At 37.2% G+C, this 17,331-nt stretch overlaps 1 protein-coding gene across 24 annotated transcripts in view; it reads right to left on the bottom strand.

The window, feature by feature from the left end:
* Window positions 1–17,331, bottom strand: part of PTPRD (protein tyrosine phosphatase receptor type D) — a 2,527,413-nt gene that overhangs the window by 33,394 nt on the left and 2,476,688 nt on the right. For all 24 annotated transcript variants that reach the window (XM_070794551.1, XM_070794552.1, XM_070794555.1 and 21 more), the window contains 2 exons: window positions 16,575–16,694; window positions 15,908–16,062 (listed from right to left, as the gene is read on the bottom strand). In XM_070794551.1, the coding sequence (XP_070650652.1) occupies window positions 15,908–16,062; window positions 16,575–16,694 (275 nt within the window). The remainder of the gene's footprint in view (window positions 1–15,907; window positions 16,063–16,574; window positions 16,695–17,331) is intronic.

Here is a 17,331-nt window from a genome sequence, read left to right as displayed (position 1 = left end):
TCTAGTTCTAATAGCTAAGACTGTACCTAAGTTTTTAATGCTACAGCCAAATTGTGATGTGATGTACCTTTAAAAGGACATATGAGCTAAGTGACCATTCTAGAAATGCTCCTTGATAAGATTATCTCTATGAAATATAGGCAGAGAATCCAGAAAAGGGCATGATGACCATCTTAGGAATTGTACCTTTGTACATTATATATGCCACAAAGATTCACTATTAATATGACATCCATGCAGAACTGTCATCTCAGATTTTTAAAAAATGTATTTATTCCTAAGCCTTCAGGAAATATAAACACAACAACAGAGGTATGCATACATAGCTCTGGTAACCAGACTGCATTCAGAGAGTTTCTTACTGAATTCTGAAAAGGTTTTGCTAAGCTTGGGCTTTACTATTGTGTCCTACAAACCAATAAGTTTGAGTTTAATTGAACCAAGATAACAATTGGATTTCAGGCTGCAGTACATCAGAGAAAATAGTCTGAAGCCCGGTCAATCATTTCCAGACACACAAAGAAGGGATGAAATGTTAACCATAGGTTATAAAGAATTTTTGTGGTTTGCAACATGATTGGTTATGGTTTTTCAAATATAAGTGGTGAGCACAGGTCCAGACTTAGCAAGGCTCTCTGTTCAATTGATTAGAATTGGAGTTGGATGTAGGTCGACAAAGTTTAACACTTTCATTTATTTTTTGAACCTTTTGACCCCCTTCATCCACTTCTCAAACTTCTACCCCCACCCCTTCTGGCAACCACCTATCTGTTCTGGTTATCTATGAAATTGTGGTGTTTTGTTTTTGACATATGAGAGAGATCATACAGTATTTGTTTTTCCCTAGAATGACTGATCACCTGTGAACCAAGTTGGCTCTAAATTTGAAGGCAGTCAGATAAAACTTGTTACTATGGTTTCCATAAGACCAACATTCCTCCTCCTCCTGCTTCTCATCATCATAACTGTGAGTAAATAAGCATTTAATATACCAAATTTTATGCAGTTTTCCCTTGTAGATAAGATGTCTTTGGCAAATTACTAGATTGTTTTCCACCTTCTTAGAGAAGTAGAAACTCAGGTAAGAGATTGTATGCGATCTCAAAGTTTCAGGGCATTAGAATATCTCTTAATTTTCTGTGTACACCATTTCCATTTCTTAGCCTGAAAGCTAAACGTGTGGTGAAAGTCATTGAATTCTGGTTTTTCGTAGTAGCACACACTTACCAAGAAAGCATTCAGCTCCAGGGCCTTCATTTGTTACTTTGCACTTTTAAATTTGCTGCTATGTATGAATTACTTTAGGAAGAGTTGACATCTGGGGTTCCAGGATGTATATGAAACCTACCTCATATTTTGAGATGATTCATGGCCTACCTTTGTCTACATTACAATCTAACAGCCCTGGCTCTGGATAAAATTTAGAGGCTTAGCACAGTGACCTACTGAGGCTGCATCTTTTGTATATTTACTTTCTGTATTCACTTATAATAGCCAACCTGAATCTTATCTTAATGGATAGTGTACTCAAACTCTTCAAATATGTTTTCAAGCAGGCAGTAGAATGTAGGGCAAATCTCAGTAACAGTCCTACCTCAGTAGCATGAAGGACCTAATGACCTTAGCGCTGACCACTTAGCGCTGCTCTTTATGGCCAGACACCACAGCAGTTAGGTCAAAAAATACAGATAGCAAAAGGAACTCCAACCTGCATCTCTTACATACAAATCTGGGGGTAGTTATGGATTCAAGAGGAGAAAAAAAAACAGAAAATAGAAAAACAGGAGACAATGGCAAAAAATCAGGTAGTACTTCTGGAAGAAATTAAATGCCCCTTTTGTCTGTTTTCTTACTTATTTCATAGATTGGCAAAATGGACCTGTATTTTGTGTTATATTTGAGGGTTTCTTCTTATCCCATTCTGTGAAAGAAATTCACATTACACCTAACTAGGCTGCTGAGAGCAGAGCAATAATTGTACAGGACATCGACAGGAGTTTTGCAGGCCCATCCGTTTCATATTCAGGCTGACAGAAAGGTTTAATACTCGCATGTGGGGGGTCCAGTGACATAGAGTCTTAAGACTATCCTCCCACCCCCAACTGATATGTCCTATTCCAAACGAGGGCCTTTCCGTTAGCTTAATTTACTGTTGTTTGGCTTGTCTACAGCACAGAGAGCATTTCTCCATGCAAGCTTTTATTTCAAAAGGGATTCTCTTCTGATTTTGGTGTCACTTCATGTTTCTGCAACAAGAAATTCGCTCAGCAGCTGTACTGACTTTAGAAATGCAAATGTACCTTGTTAATGTTACTTATCAAGCAAAGGTTTAAAAATACTTGCTAAACATTTGTTTATTTATATGGAAGATTTCAGAGTTTTGCACAGTTAGATTTCAGGCATACAACAAACCCCATGAGTGTGTTAAGGAAACATGAGTGATCCCAGCAGATGGCATGGTCAGAGGCAAAGGCTTTGCAAATGCAAGCAACTGCACAGATCCAAGCTGAGGAGCCTGAATGGCTATAATTGTAACACATCTACAGTAGAAGGAGGAAGGTCATTTACATTATGTTAAGAAACATAAGGGCAGATTCTTATCTTCTGTAAGTGTGTTACACAAAATGGGGATTTGACACATGGGCTGCTATTGGACAATATACCACACACAGTTTTTATTTCAGTTCCAGCAGAAAAACAATATTGACAAATTTCTTTCTCTCTTTGCTTCCTACTTTATTCAATGGAAGAGGTAACAATAGCATCTGCTGTACTTGGCTGGAGCCTGGAATGAGGAAATTGTAGATGAGGAGCCTCCCAGGCATATGGCCACTATAAAAGCTCATACTACAGCCACGGGCATAGCCAAGCGAGAGCTCCAGTGGGAGTAGCACATACACGAGGCAGCCACTGCAAACCAAAGCAGGGCTGCCAAGACAGCATGCAAAGCCATTCTCAGTGGCCTGAAGTGATTTCCACCATCACGGCTCCAGACCTCACTTCATAGCTGGATGCGCTTCTCTCTGACAGTCTCTTCTCTCTCTTGGCCTCCCTCTACTATTTTCTGCTGCTCTGGCCTTACTGACCACCTGGGTCCCGAGCACATTCAGGTACTCCCCAGTTATGCATTTGCGCCTTCTTTAAATCAGTCACAACCTTGAAGATGTGTGATACTTAATGAACTGTTAACGCATCCAAGTTATCTACTCTGATCATCTTAGTTCTCACCATAGCGCCTCCTTGCCATTACATAGGTTATACAGGTGCTTTCTGATTATGTTCCTAATTCAGCTAGAAAATAAGCTGGGGAGTCCTTAATTAAGTTGATTTGCATACAATTAAAAGGACCATAATGCAGTGGGAAACATACTGGATTAGCCCTTGGTAGACTTGAGTCCAGTAAGAATCTGTGGGAAAGTTGTCAGCCTTCTTAGAGGTCATTTTATTTTCCTATCTCTGAAATTAAAGAGGAGTGGGGAGGGAAGAAGGGTGGGAAGAGAAAGAGAGAGAGAGGAAGGAGGCAGAGAGAGAAAGGAGTGGGGAGTGTCTGGGAGGCTTGAAATATTCTTTCTATATCTATGATTCACTGTGAGTAAATAATGCTCCCTTAATGTTTGAATTTAAGGAGAAGCCTGTTAACTCAAATAAATCCTAAATTACAGGAAGATGTAAGGGAAATATTTTTGAGGCATGATGAAATGGGAGTCAAGAGTATGAGTTTCTCCCACCACACAAGCTGATATCTCAGCAAAAATAATCAGTTGCAGTTGTGAAACAAATTACACTGACTTTTCCTCCACTTAAAAAAAAAAGCAAAAAACTACTTCATATATTTAAAAACCTCTGTATTTTAGGATGGACAGGAATTGGGGGTAGAGGGAGGGAGTACATTTTTTCCTCCCATCCAGCCTCAGGAGGGAAATCCACAGTGGACTTAGCCAAGCTTGTGAGAGGTAAGAGGAGAGAGAAGAGCTCCATCAGTCAAGAAAAAAGGTTCGGCTAGGCAGTACTCAGTGGTGGGATAAATGAGGCCACACATTACTTGTTACTTCTCTCTTCTTCAAGAAGTACAGTCTTGTTTCATCACTCCATGAATCTAAGCTGGCCTTGCTCCGAGCAAAAGAATGTGGTGGAAGGGATGATAGGTGACCTTCAAGCCTTGGCCTCAAATAATCCTCTCCTTTATTTTTTTTTTTTAATCCTCTCCTTTAAAATATTAAATTTGAACAAGAAGGTCTTTAGCCTTTATCATTAAAATGAAGGAACCACAGTTAAGCCTGCCCCATCTCATCTAATTCTTTTTATATCAGAAACCATAGGCACTACAAGCTCCACTTTGGCCAGTAAAAGTCTCAACTACTGACCCTCTCTCAGTGGACTGAAAGAAAAGATTGTTTTGGAAGGGGAGAAGGAGAATTATAGAGGGAGGTAAGATGAGGAGAGACTTCTCAGGTCCCCTTGGAAGAAGGTATAGGAAATAATAAAAGTATTTGATTATTTTACAAAAAAGCTTATCTTCAATAAAAATCTATGATTTAAAAAATAGAATGCTGTCCCAGAAATATCTAGCCCCACAGAAGAGCAAGGGATTTCAGGACTTGCAAGTTTGAGCAGGGGGTCTGACATTATGACTCACTTTTCTAATATCCACCTAATGTTTTATTTTGGCTTCCATTAGATTTTTGAAAAAAGGGGACAGTCATAGGCCACTTAAGAGCATTCCGAGGGCTTACTGTTTTGAACTGCCAGAATGCAGGACGTTCATACCAAGCATGGACATGAAGCAATATGACTGATATCTTAGCAAGAAAGATCAGCATAGCCCATAAAAGTAGCCACCTTCGGAGCCTGAAGATTTATTGCAGCAGTGCTGCCATGGGGTAAAAGATTTTTTGGAACTCCTTTTTGGCAACAGAGTTGAGGGCCTATCACCTGTTCTTTTGACTTGCCTAATGGTGGCACATTTTTGTCCTTGAAGGTGGAATTAAAAAAAAAATATTGAGGTATAGTTGGTTTACAAAATTGTGTTAGTTTCAGGTGTACAGCAAAGCGATTCAGTTATACATACACATATATTCATTCTTTTTTAGATTCCTTTCTCATATAGGTTATCACAGCATACTGAGTAGAGTTCCCTGTGCTAAACAGTAGGTCCTTTTTGGTTATCTATCTCGTATATGGTTCTGTGTGTATGTAAATCCCAAGCTCCTGAGTTATCCCTCCTCCCAATGTTTCCCTTTTGATAACCATAACTGTGTTTTCAATATCTATAAGTCTGTTTGTGTTTTGTAAATAAGTTCATTTGTATCACTTTAAAAAAATTAGATGCCATATATGACATATGATATATTTCTCTGTCTGACTTACTTCACTTTATTTAGTATAATAATATCTGGGCCCATACATGTTGCTACAAGTGGCATTATTTCATTCTTTTTAAAGCTAAGTATATTCCACTGTTTATACGTACCACATTTTCTTTATCCATTCCTCCGTCAATGGACGTTTAGGTTGCTTCCATGTCTTGGCTATAGTAAATAGTATTGCAGTGAACACTGGGGTGCACGTACCTCTTTGGATTTATGATTTTCTCAGGATATATGTCCAGAAGTGGGACTGTTGGATCATATAGTAGTTCTGCTTTTAGTTTTTTTAAGGAACCTCCATACTGTTCTCCATAGTGGCAATACCAGTTTACATTCCCACCAACAGCACAGGAATGTTTCCATTTCTCTACACTCTCTCCAGCATTTATTGTTTATAGACTTTTTTAATGATGGCCATTCTGACTGGTGTGAGGTGATACCTCATTGTAATTTTGACTTGCATTTCTCTGATAATTAGTGATATTGGAATTGGTTACCTTTTTTTTTTTTTTTTAAAGTACCAAGAGACAGTTATAGTCAAGTCTTGGTTTGTATGGTTGGTGATCAAGGTAGGGAGTATTGTTGTATGATTTTTCAAGTAATTAGTCTAGTTCTCTGTAAAAGTTAAAACGTGATTCTTAATGTAAGTCTCAGAGAGAAGTTCTCCTAAACCTTAAAATAAGAGAGTCATTCAAAGAAGGGTTTTCAAGATTTAAAGCTTTGATGTGGGCTATCACTTGGATGCATATATTCTGCTACAATCAAAAATCAGTTTCACTGTCATATAGCTATGGTTCTCAATTGGATTGACTTTACCCCCAAGGGGACAGTCAGCAATGGTTGAAGAAATATTTGGTTGTTGCATCTGTAGGGAGTGGGCAGAGGCCAGGGATCTTGCTAAACCTCCTACAATGAATAGGACAGTTCCTCAAAACAAAAATTGCATGACTCAAATCTCAAAAATGTGGAATTGAGAAAACTGGTCTTATAGTCACAATCTGTTCTAATAAATTTTTTTGGTGCAAGGAAATAATTATTATAGTACTTCTGCATTTTAGTATTAAATATTCTAGTTGCTACTCACTTTCTAGGTAAATACACATACACATTCATTTTCTACTCATCTAGATCACAAAGTACATAGAAGTCAAGCTCATATTCTTTTTTGTTGTTTGACAGTATTCTTCGTTGTTTTATAATAATAAAGTCAATTTAAATAACCACATATTTTATGTAGGGTACACGACTGAGCGACTGAACTGAACTGAACTGAAAACACATAATGTGTTCTAATGACAATACAAACATCAAAACGACTAAAGAGGCAGGTTGGTGGCTAATTATCACTTTACACACACCATCCTATTTAATTTTTATGGACAATACTATGAAGGACATACTATCATCATCCCATTTTACTGAACAGAAGTCAAGTCTTAGCTTAATTAACTTGCCGAAGGTTATAGATGTAGTAAATGCAGCAGCTGAGATTTGAACTTCAGGAAGCTGATTTCAAATGCACAGTACTCACCATCATGCAATGCTGCCTCCAAAGGGCCTTTCAGATCTGCTAAAAAGCCACCTCTGTTATTGGCTGGAGCCTAGTCTGCTCTCATGTGTAACAAAAATTGAGCAAAATAGAGAACAGCAGTTAAGGTACAAACAAAGAGAAGACCTGGAATCATAAAGCATTGGTTCTTGTCCAGATTTTCCACTCACTAGTTAAAAATGTGATATACAGCAAGTCACTCTAGCAAATTAAGACTGTTCGGTCTCAGTTTCCTTAACTGTGTAGATATTAATATTACAATCTACCATTCTCCTTATTAGAATTAAACTGAATAAACAGTGGGAGATGCTCTGTAAATTGTCACACGCCTACATAAAAGTGATTTGTTTGTTCTTGGGCATGGACTGAGAATGGAAAGGTGATAGTTTATCAGTTGCCCTGGAAGGCATTTTTTATATTATAAACCCTAATGTATGACTTTGAAGTTAGTTCCTTGTAATATTGGTCTTACTTTTCCTCTACTGCCTTTATAATGCTTCTTTTCAAGCAAATTTTCCATTTTAGATAGCCAGTACCCCAAACTCCTTCAGTTTGTGTTTTAAATTTTATATCCATGGGGCCACTATATAATTTCCTTTAATGCTTTCTTTTGATTCACTTACTTTTAAACTACTTCAGGGAGGCAAGGTGTTTTTCTCTTACAGGATTGTGCCATCACAGTTTGGAGGATCTGGCCTCCTGTTTTATATCACCATGTTGTTTCATTAGCTAAAAATTTGCTTTTTTAATGCAGAATTATTGATATATAAGAACAGAATCTGGCATAATAGTTTCCACATGGCATATTTATTTCTTCTCTCCTTAAAATGTTTCCATAAATTTGTATACTCTACCCATTTTCTTATCCAGAGATGTTGGTACTTTTAACAATCCAGTCTTTCATCTGTAGAAGGCTAGAGTCTCTTATTACTTAATTTATATGTGAAAATGAATCCCAGCTTTAAGGAAAATATGGGTCTATGGTTCATACTTGTCAGCATCTCAAAACTATCACATGCTTTGGCAATACTTATGGGCTTTGATCTAAAGAGATATTTGAATGGAAAACTGGGAAGAATAAAGGATGAAATTTAGAATGAATGGTTAAAAATGCATTAAATAATTTTCCATAGCATGCTTAGTGCCTTTAGATTACAAGGTCTTTTATTTTTATGCTCATATGCAATACTTTCTAAAATCCTTTGACCTTGACAAGGCTTTTTTTTTTTTTAATCGATATTGGGCAGGAATTAGGAGTAAAGGGTTATGCTATGAATATGACCTGAGTAGTTCTTGGTCATGCTTTCACCTATAAAGTCAGAGAGTATTATGAAGATTGGATCTGAGGAACTGTTCCAATCCCAACTTGTCATCTGATTTTTACTGGGTCACCCTTTGTGGCCCATTGATGCTTCCAGGACATTAGCTACATCTGGCCCACAGTTCCTGCTCCTTTCAGTTTTGAAGACTGGTTTGATTCTATGCTGTGAAAGATTGAAATTACTCTCAGAAGTTCTATTTTACTCTCTTTGGGAACTGTTTCATTTAAAAGACAGATGCAGAAAGGTCTTGGTCTAACCTTGTTTCATATTTATTCATCAATGAATACATTTCTCCTATGAAGAAAGTATATTCCCTTGGTCCTAAAAGGGGTTACTATGACTCAGAGTAAGTATCATGAGTCAAGAATTGAAGTAGACTCAATGAAATTATAGCTTCATCCCAATTTATTCTGGAATGCAAAAGTAGGAAGTCAAGAAATACCTGGGGTAACAGTCAAATTTGGTCTTGGAGTACAGAATGAAGCAGGGCAAAGGCTAATACAGTTTTGCCAAGAGAACACACTGTTCATAGCAAAAACCCTCTTCCAACAACACAAGAGAAAACTCTACACATGGACATCACCAGATGGTCAATATAGAAATCAGATTGATTATATTCTTTGGAGCCAAACATGGATAAGCTCTATACAGTCAGCAAAAACAGGACTGGGAGTTGACTGTGGCTCAGATCATGAACTCCTTATTACCAAATTCAGATTTAAATTGAAGAAAGTAGGGAAAACCACTAGACCATTCAGGTATGACCTAAATCAAAGTCCTTACGATTATACCGTGGGAATGACAGACAGATTAAAGGGATTAGATCTGATAGACAGAGTGTCTGAAGAACTATGGACATAGGTTCATGGCATTGTACAGGAGGCATGAATCAAGACCATCCCCAAGAAAAAGAACTGCAAAAAGGCAAAATGGTTCTCTGAGGAGGCCTTACAAATAGCTTTAAAAGAAGAGAAGCAAAAGGCAAAGGAGAAAAGGAAAGATATACCCATTTGAATGCAGAATTCCAAAGAATAGCAAGGAAAGATAAGAAAGCCTTCCTCAGTGATCAATGCAAAGAAATAGAGGAAAAAATAGAATGGGAAAGACTAGAGATCTCTTAAATTTAGCAATACCAAGGGAAAATTTCATGCAAAGATGGGCACCATAAAGGACAGAAATGGTATGGACCTACCAGAAGCAGAAGATAGTAAGAAGAGGTGGCAAGAATACACAGAAGAACTGTCCAAAAAATCTTCATGACTCAGATAATCACGATGGTGTGATCACTCACCTAGAGCCAGACATCCTGGAATGTGAAGTCAAGTGGGCCTTAGAAAGCATCACTATGAACAAAGCTAGTGGAGGTGATGGAATTCCAATTGAGCTATTTCAAATCCTCAAAGATGATGCTGTGAAAGTGCTGCACTAACCATGCCAGCAAATTTGGAAAACTCAGCAGTGGCCACAGGACTGGAAAAGCTCAGTTTTCATTCCCATTCCAAAGAAAGGCAATGCCAAAGAATGTTCAAACTATGGCACAATTCTACTAATCTCACACGCTAGTAAAGTAATGCTCAAAATTCTCCAAGCCAGGCTTCAACAGTACATGAACCATGAACTTCCAGATGCTCAAGCTGGTTTTAGAAAAGGCAGAAGAACCAGAGATCAAATTGCCAAATTTGAAGATCTATTGGATCATCAAAAATGCAAGAGAGTTCCAGAAAAAATATCTATTTCTGCTTTATTGACTACGCCAAAGCCTTTGACTGTGTGGATCACAACAAACTCTGGAAAATTCTTCAAGTGATGGGAATACCAGACCACCTGACATGCCTCTTGAGACATTTGTATGCAGGTCAGGAAGCAACAGTTAGAAATGGACATGGAACAAAAAACTGGTACTAAATTGGGAAAGGTATATGTCAAGGCTGAATATTGATTGTCACCTTGCTTATTTAACTTACATGCGGAGTACATCATGAGAATTGCTAGGCTGGAGGAAGCACAAGCTGGAATCAAGATTGCTGGGAGAAATATCAATAACCTCAGATTTGCAGATGACAGGACTCTTATGGCAGAAAGTGAAGAAGAACTAAAGAGCCTCTTGATGAAAGTGAAAGAGGAGAGTGAAAAACTTGGCTTAAAATTCAACATTCAGAAAACTAAGATCATGGCATCTGGTCCCATCACTTCATGGCAAATAAATGGGGAAACAGTGGAAACAGTGACAGGCTTTATTTATTTATTTATTTTTGGCTCCAACATCACTGCAGATGGTGACTGCAGCCATGAAATTAAAAGACGCTTGCTCCCTTGGAAGAAAAGTTATGATCAACCTAGATAGCATATTAAAAGGCAGAGACATTACTTTGCTGACAAAGGTCCATCTAGTCAAAGCTATGGTTTTTCCAATAGTCATGTATGGATGTGAGCGTTGGACCATAAAGAAGGCAGAGCATCAAATAATTGATGGTTTTGAACTGTTGTTTTGGAGAAGACTCTTTAGTGTCCCTTGGACTGCAAGGAGATTCAACCAGTCCATCCTAAAGGAAAGCAGCGCTGAATATTCATTGGAAGGACTGATGCTTAAGCTGAAACTCCAATACTTTGGCCACCTGATGTGAATAACTGACTCATTTGAAAAGACCCTGATGCTGGGAAAGATTGAAGTAGGGAGGAGAAGGGGACGACAGAGGATGAGATGGTTGGATGGCATCAGCAACTCAATGGACATGAGTTTGTTTAAACTCCAGGTTGGTAATGGATAGGGAGGCCTGGTGTGCTATAGTCCATGGGGTCGCAAAGAGTCGGACACGACTGACTGAACTGAATTCAACTAACAAGAAACAAATACTTAGAGAAAATCAGCTGTTGTATCCCTTTGATACCAATAGAAATAAACTACCAATTCTAAAAAAACAACACAAATAGGGCTGAAAAAGGAAAAAGAAAGTGTCTTTATTTCCTAAGAGGATGACTGAAATGATATGATATGCTTAAATGCAATGTATAATTTTATGAAATAGCCTGAAACTTCCCTTCCTTAGTCTCTTTCGAAACCAAATTTTATTAATAAGGAAAAAAATATGGCATGTCTCTAACACTGAGACGATATTTGTAGAGATAATTGCAAATATCCACCTGGTAACCATGTGGTCAACAGATATCTACAAGACATTAAGTATAAGGAACTAAGGAAAACTCAGCAAGAAAAAGTCTGAACTGGATATAATGGTGGGTAAGCAGGTCATGGACTTTGAAATATGGCCTTAGTTTATGAGCTGTTTGATTCTGGGCAAATTACCTATAATTCCCTGTGTTTAAATATGACTCACAGGTAAAATATATTGTTTAGTAGATTAAATGAGTGAACACCTGAGGGCTTAGTATTACTTGGAAAATAGTAATGGCGCACTGATTTGCAACTGTTGTGATTATGTTAAAAAGATTAAGTGGTAGAAGAAACTCATTTGCTAGCAATCACCTTTCACATAGAAAGAGTGAAATAAAGGCTAGCATTTCAATGTGATGTGGAGTCAGAAAGGAAGAAGTTTCTCCTGCTGACCAAGTCATCAGGATGAGTCTAAAAGTGAAATGCCCTCCACGTGGTTGGCCAAAGGAGAAGCTGAGAACAAGCAAGTAATGGATAAACTGGAAAAGTTACATGATTTATAAGACCGGTAACCCTGGGGCACATAATGACTCTGGCACCACGAGTGGCAGGAGCTTAGACAATTAAGTTGACTTTTCTTGCCTTGTGGGTTTTTTTTTTTTTGGTATAAGTGTGATGGAAGAATCAGGATTCCTACCTCTGTAGACGATAAGGAGAAAAATACAGCAACACATATAAAGCACTTAGAGAAAGGCCTCTCCAGTTAGAGGAAAGATTATCTGATGTGGATGAATGGTTCAATATCCTTAACTATTATTGTGGCTACAAAAGCAGAGATCTATGTCTGTATTTAATTGAAGAATGAAAGGGTATGTGGGAAAGAACATAAAGGATACAGCAGTAGAAAAGGGGATTCAGAAATCTGTATTAGAAAGATACAGGCAACTTAATTAAGCTCTGAAAAGTTACTCCAACATAACGAGACAAAAATATAGTCTCCGGTTAAAAAACCGAAAACAGTCCAGCCTTGAAATTATCACACTCTTTCTGTAAATATTCCTAAAAATGCCATATGGAATCCAATTAACTTCATCAAGCAACTATTAGCACCTTCTACAATGTAAAAGCTGAGATACGGTCATGCATAATCCATATAGTCCATGCCCTCTGTGACTGCATGACATATGTGATCTGCACACAGAGAGCTGAATAAGCTAAGTGTGAACCTGTTTTATGAGAGCTCAGAGAATAAAAGCTTCAATTCTTCCTATGAGAAGAGGAGTGGGGAATGAGCTTAAAAGTCTTCTCCAGGGTTTCAACTCAAATGTCTATAAGATGAAACAGTTCTTATAAATAGATAAACTGAATTGTGTGTTAAAAAAAAAAATGAGTGGGAACAGTTTGGAAAACTGGACAGTGCATGCCAGCTTAAAGACATTCAAATTCAAAGTTAAGAAAAAAAATTATCATGTATATTAGCAGGATCATCCAAGGCCAGTCTGCAGCCTTTGCCATAACACAGAAGTACTATGTAAGATGTAAGTTAGATTATGAAGTAAGAATATACATCATCAGGTAGAAAAAGGAAACAGGTAAACTGCTAGAGTGGATAAAGTCATTTGCTGAGAGTCAGAGATGAGAGTATTATGCTTGAAATATATACCTAGTGGTGGGTGGTGCGAGAGTGAACAACAAGGCACTGAGGCTGAGATTGGCCTCGATGATAAATGTAATACTAAGAAGTTCAGTCTTTATCTTAAAGGCCTTTAGAATGGCAGGATTAATTTCTATGTATCCTTAACAGCTTCATTTTAAGAGTTCAATGGTTTTTTTGGTCTTTCTTGAAAACATATTTATTACTATCAAAGATTCTAAAGCCATAGCATTAAAGTGTTCTCTGTCACTGTGAAATATCTGATGGTATTTCTATGATGGAAAATATCTAAATTTTAAAATTTCTAAGACCTTCTAAGGTCTTGTCTCTGCTTGTACTAGTCTGTTCTCATAAGTCCTTTTTATTATTGATCATTAGAATTTAGTTTACTCATAGTGATTTTTTAGTCCTGCTACTTTTATTGCTTAGAGAAAACTATTTAAGGAAAATTAATTTTCTCCTTTTCCAGTCCCATTCCATTTTTGTTATCTGCCACCAGTCTTCTTTCAGAAACTTCTCCTTTCTCACAGGATCTGTGTGGCAGAACGCTTAGACTTACTTTGAGTTTGTTACTACTTCTTCATCATTTAGTAAAAAAAAAAAAAATCAAGTCCATCATAAGAGAAATCATGAAGTTCAGTATTTAAACTCCAGAGTATTTTCTGTGATTATTTGCAACAGTGCTCATGGTAACTAATCAGGATCCCTTTGCGACATGGATAGTGTCACTTTCTGCAGTTTCCTTCCTGCCTAGAGAAGCTTTTTAAACCAGCGTTGCTGGAATACCACAGGAGCAGTTGCTATTTGAAATGACTATCCTCTGCCACTCCATCAAAAAAATTATGCTTGCGGGTTTTAACATACAGGTAACCAAGTCAAAGATTCATGATGCTCTGGAAGTTGGCTGTGTGGACACTGCCTGTCTAAATCAAGAGGCCAAGATATCTTATCATACATGTGCTGCTGCTGCTGCAGCTAAGTCGCTTCAGTCGTGTCCGACTCTGTGCGACCCCATAGATGGCAGCCCACCAGGCTCCCCCTTCCCTGGGATTCTCCAGGCAAGAACACTGGAGTGGGTTGCCATTTCCTTCTCCATCATACATGTGAGGTTTCTCTAATTCTCGTTTCTATTATTTTGTATATATAAATGTATGTGTTTTTTTTTTGTGTGTGTAAGTGTATACACCTGTGTGTATATAGGTATGCATCTGTGTGAATTGCATCTTTGCCAGGAGACTTAGGAAGGCAACACTTCTTGAGTGAGGCCAAACTTCCTGTTTTCTCTCCTGCGGCCAAACTCCATCTGCAAATGTTTCATGTGTGGTTTTCATAATTAAGTTGATTTTGTGCCAAGGAGGGGCACGATGCAACCAGTTTCAATGGCTCTTTGAGGTCTGCAAAGATGTTTGTGTAACAGAACACACAGACAGCCTGCTAAAACCAACCAGAAATCTGATTTCATGATATAAAAGCATTTGCTCAATTAATAATAATTTGCTCAAATTAATAGCAATAATTTATAGTATTTAAGAATCATGCCAAAAAAACCCAACTTCAACATAGCGGCAGATTTTCAAAGACCCCTATTCTTGTTAAAGAGGAGTAAGAAGTTGATTATAGGGTGAGGCTGATCGTACCTCCAACTTCTCAACTATCTTACTTGAACCAAACTCTGTGTTCTCGTCTCTTGATCCGATATACTGTTGCTAAGAACATCAAACAGTAAAAGTAAAGCATGGTGTAGTGCTTTGGAATTTGTAAAATACTCAATGAATAAAGAGTAATATTACTATCAGTTTTTGTTAGGGTAAAAATGCTGGAAAAGAGAAATAAAACATTATCTTATTTGGAATTTGCCAGGCCATTGTTTAACATCACTCCTCTAGCATGAGTTAGTCAGGTAAATTTTATTGTTTTTATTCTGACCTATCCATGGTATCCAGCTTTTTATAAAAACAGACCTTATTTCTAGAATCTACTATATTATGCTATAGTATAATATGGGATGTGAATGAAAGTTATAGTATTAAGTCATGTTAGAAGTGGTTTATGATAGATGCTTCTTTTCTTCTTTTATATATTTTCTAAGTATTGGAATTACTTGGGTTACAAAAGACTACTATGAAGTTACATGAACTGTAATTTATATAGCAATAAACAACTGACCAGATATCTTTAATAATCTGTTAGTAATGGCACTTCAGGGGAATTCAGAAAACTGGAAGAAATCAGTTTAGAATTAAAAATGTATGAACACATTTATAGTAGAATCTGAGTGGTGATATAGAGAATGTTAGAATTAAGTACAAAATAATAAATTATACATTAAGAAAAATGCAGATTCATTACTTTTGAGTACATAAAAAATTTCTTCCAATCTATAGGTCTTTGTACATATTTTATTAAATAAAAATTTAAAACTCAAAATAGAATATTTTTGTATGTGACTTGATAATACTAATATGCAGAAGGCATCTTCAAGCAGTAAGAAATGGTCTCTGTAAGCTTGTATGTTTATAATGTTATTTTGTTCAGCATTTTTCCCTATAAATAGTAAAAAGTTTATATTAGCCCAGCCCACAAGAATCTATCAAACAATAATTTGTATATATATATATATTTCAAAAGAATGTATTTATGTTTTCTCCAAAGAGAAAACAGCATGAACCATATTTGCTTTTATCTCCCAGAGCTGGGGAGTCAGCTATGCACTCTATCAAATCCTTCCTATTGATAGTATAGACCTCATTTGACCAAAAAATACTCCCTGTATCATTTACAAAGCCAGTTACTCTCCCAGAGTATCAAAAGGTTAGAAAGAGAATATCCAGCGAGAAATCATTCGGTTTTGTGTTTCCCCACAAACACTCTGACTGTGAGGAAAATGCTCTCAGAGGTTCTTACCTGCAGTGTACAACCATGGGACCTGCATCAGGAGGGTTACAGGTTTTGACTCTCCGTAAGAAAGCCAGAAAAGGTGTTGGGTGTTCTGGAACACCATGATCAGGCCAGGCAGTGAACTGGAATTGTCTTACTTCTCTCTTCTCACTTGAACCATTCTGTAAAGTAAGAACAGTGATTGAGATTCTGTGTTCTTAGCCTCAAGTTGTATGATGTGTAATAACATGGGAAAGGTAACATGTAGATGTGTTCTCTTAATTCCTTCCCCTATCCTGTATTCCTTGGGAAGAACTACTCTTTGGAGTTATAACTACAAGCTATTTGTAAATGACAAATATTTGCTCAGGAAGACAAAATTCCTAGGTGAGAAGCATTCCATTTCTCAGGTTTAACTATCAGGAGTGCTCCTGTCATATTTTACAGAAAGAACTAGTTCTTCTTCATCCAGTCTTCATTTGCCGAAACTTGCATTCAGAGCAAGAGTTCCATGTTTATTGACAAATCACTAGACAAGGAGAAAAACTGCCGAGCGATAATGGAAGAATCATTTCATTCTTCATTGTTGCCAATAGAATCAAGATTTAAGTAAAGCCTTGAAATATTTGATTTCTCAAAAGAAGCTTTCTTTAAATAATGGAAAGGGGAAAGAGAGGGGGGAAAAAAAGCAAACCTTGTAAAGTGCAAATGTTCGAACACAATATGTGGCCAGCTCCACTGTATCTAGCAGCGTCACTTGGACCAGCCCATGGGTTTCTGTGCCTCTGCTGGGCCAATACTGGTCACACTTCACCTAGAAGAAACAAGTGACACATTCAGGGCAGAGCCTCATCAATTTCTCTATTAGCTTTATTTTGAGTTGCTGTTGAAGGAAAACAGCTTTTCTGCATTTCATTTTATGTTGATCTTTTTCTGGCGTGCATTCTTGTTATCCCAATATATGTAAATTACTGCTCTGATGCCAATGTAAACCACATTTTTCAAACTGGTAGGAATACTAAGCAGTAACAGATTCAATTTTGCTGGAGAAAAATAAATTGCAGATTGTCGCCAAGAAGAATAAGGAGAGAGGTATTTGAAACTTCAGAGGACTTGAAAAGAAAACACAAAATTGTTCTACGATAGACGTTAAGAATCGCTTCAGAAAGATTACACTTAGGCACTTAAATGACATGGTGAGATAGTTAGTGTTCATCCATCAAGGTTTAAAAGGCACAAACGATTTCATCTTGAGCTATCTCGAAATATGCTTGTTTAAAAGAAAAGTAGAAATAATTTGTAAATCTGTCAAAGTATAACAAACAACACAGCATTTTTCTTTAATACAAGATAAATGGTATGTATATCAAAAACAAATGAAATATGTAAAGTCTGGGGGAAAAGAGCTGTCTGTTCTTTAAAAAGTCTCCGAGGGTAACCCACTAGCAGTG

This window comes from Bos indicus, chromosome 8, assembly GCF_029378745.1.
Source record: "Bos indicus isolate NIAB-ARS_2022 breed Sahiwal x Tharparkar chromosome 8, NIAB-ARS_B.indTharparkar_mat_pri_1.0, whole genome shotgun sequence".
NCBI classification, from domain to species: Eukaryota; Metazoa; Chordata; class Mammalia; order Artiodactyla; family Bovidae; genus Bos; species Bos indicus.
The sequence above is the reverse complement of the archived record's forward strand: the minus strand, read 5'-3'. Positions and strand labels throughout refer to the sequence as shown.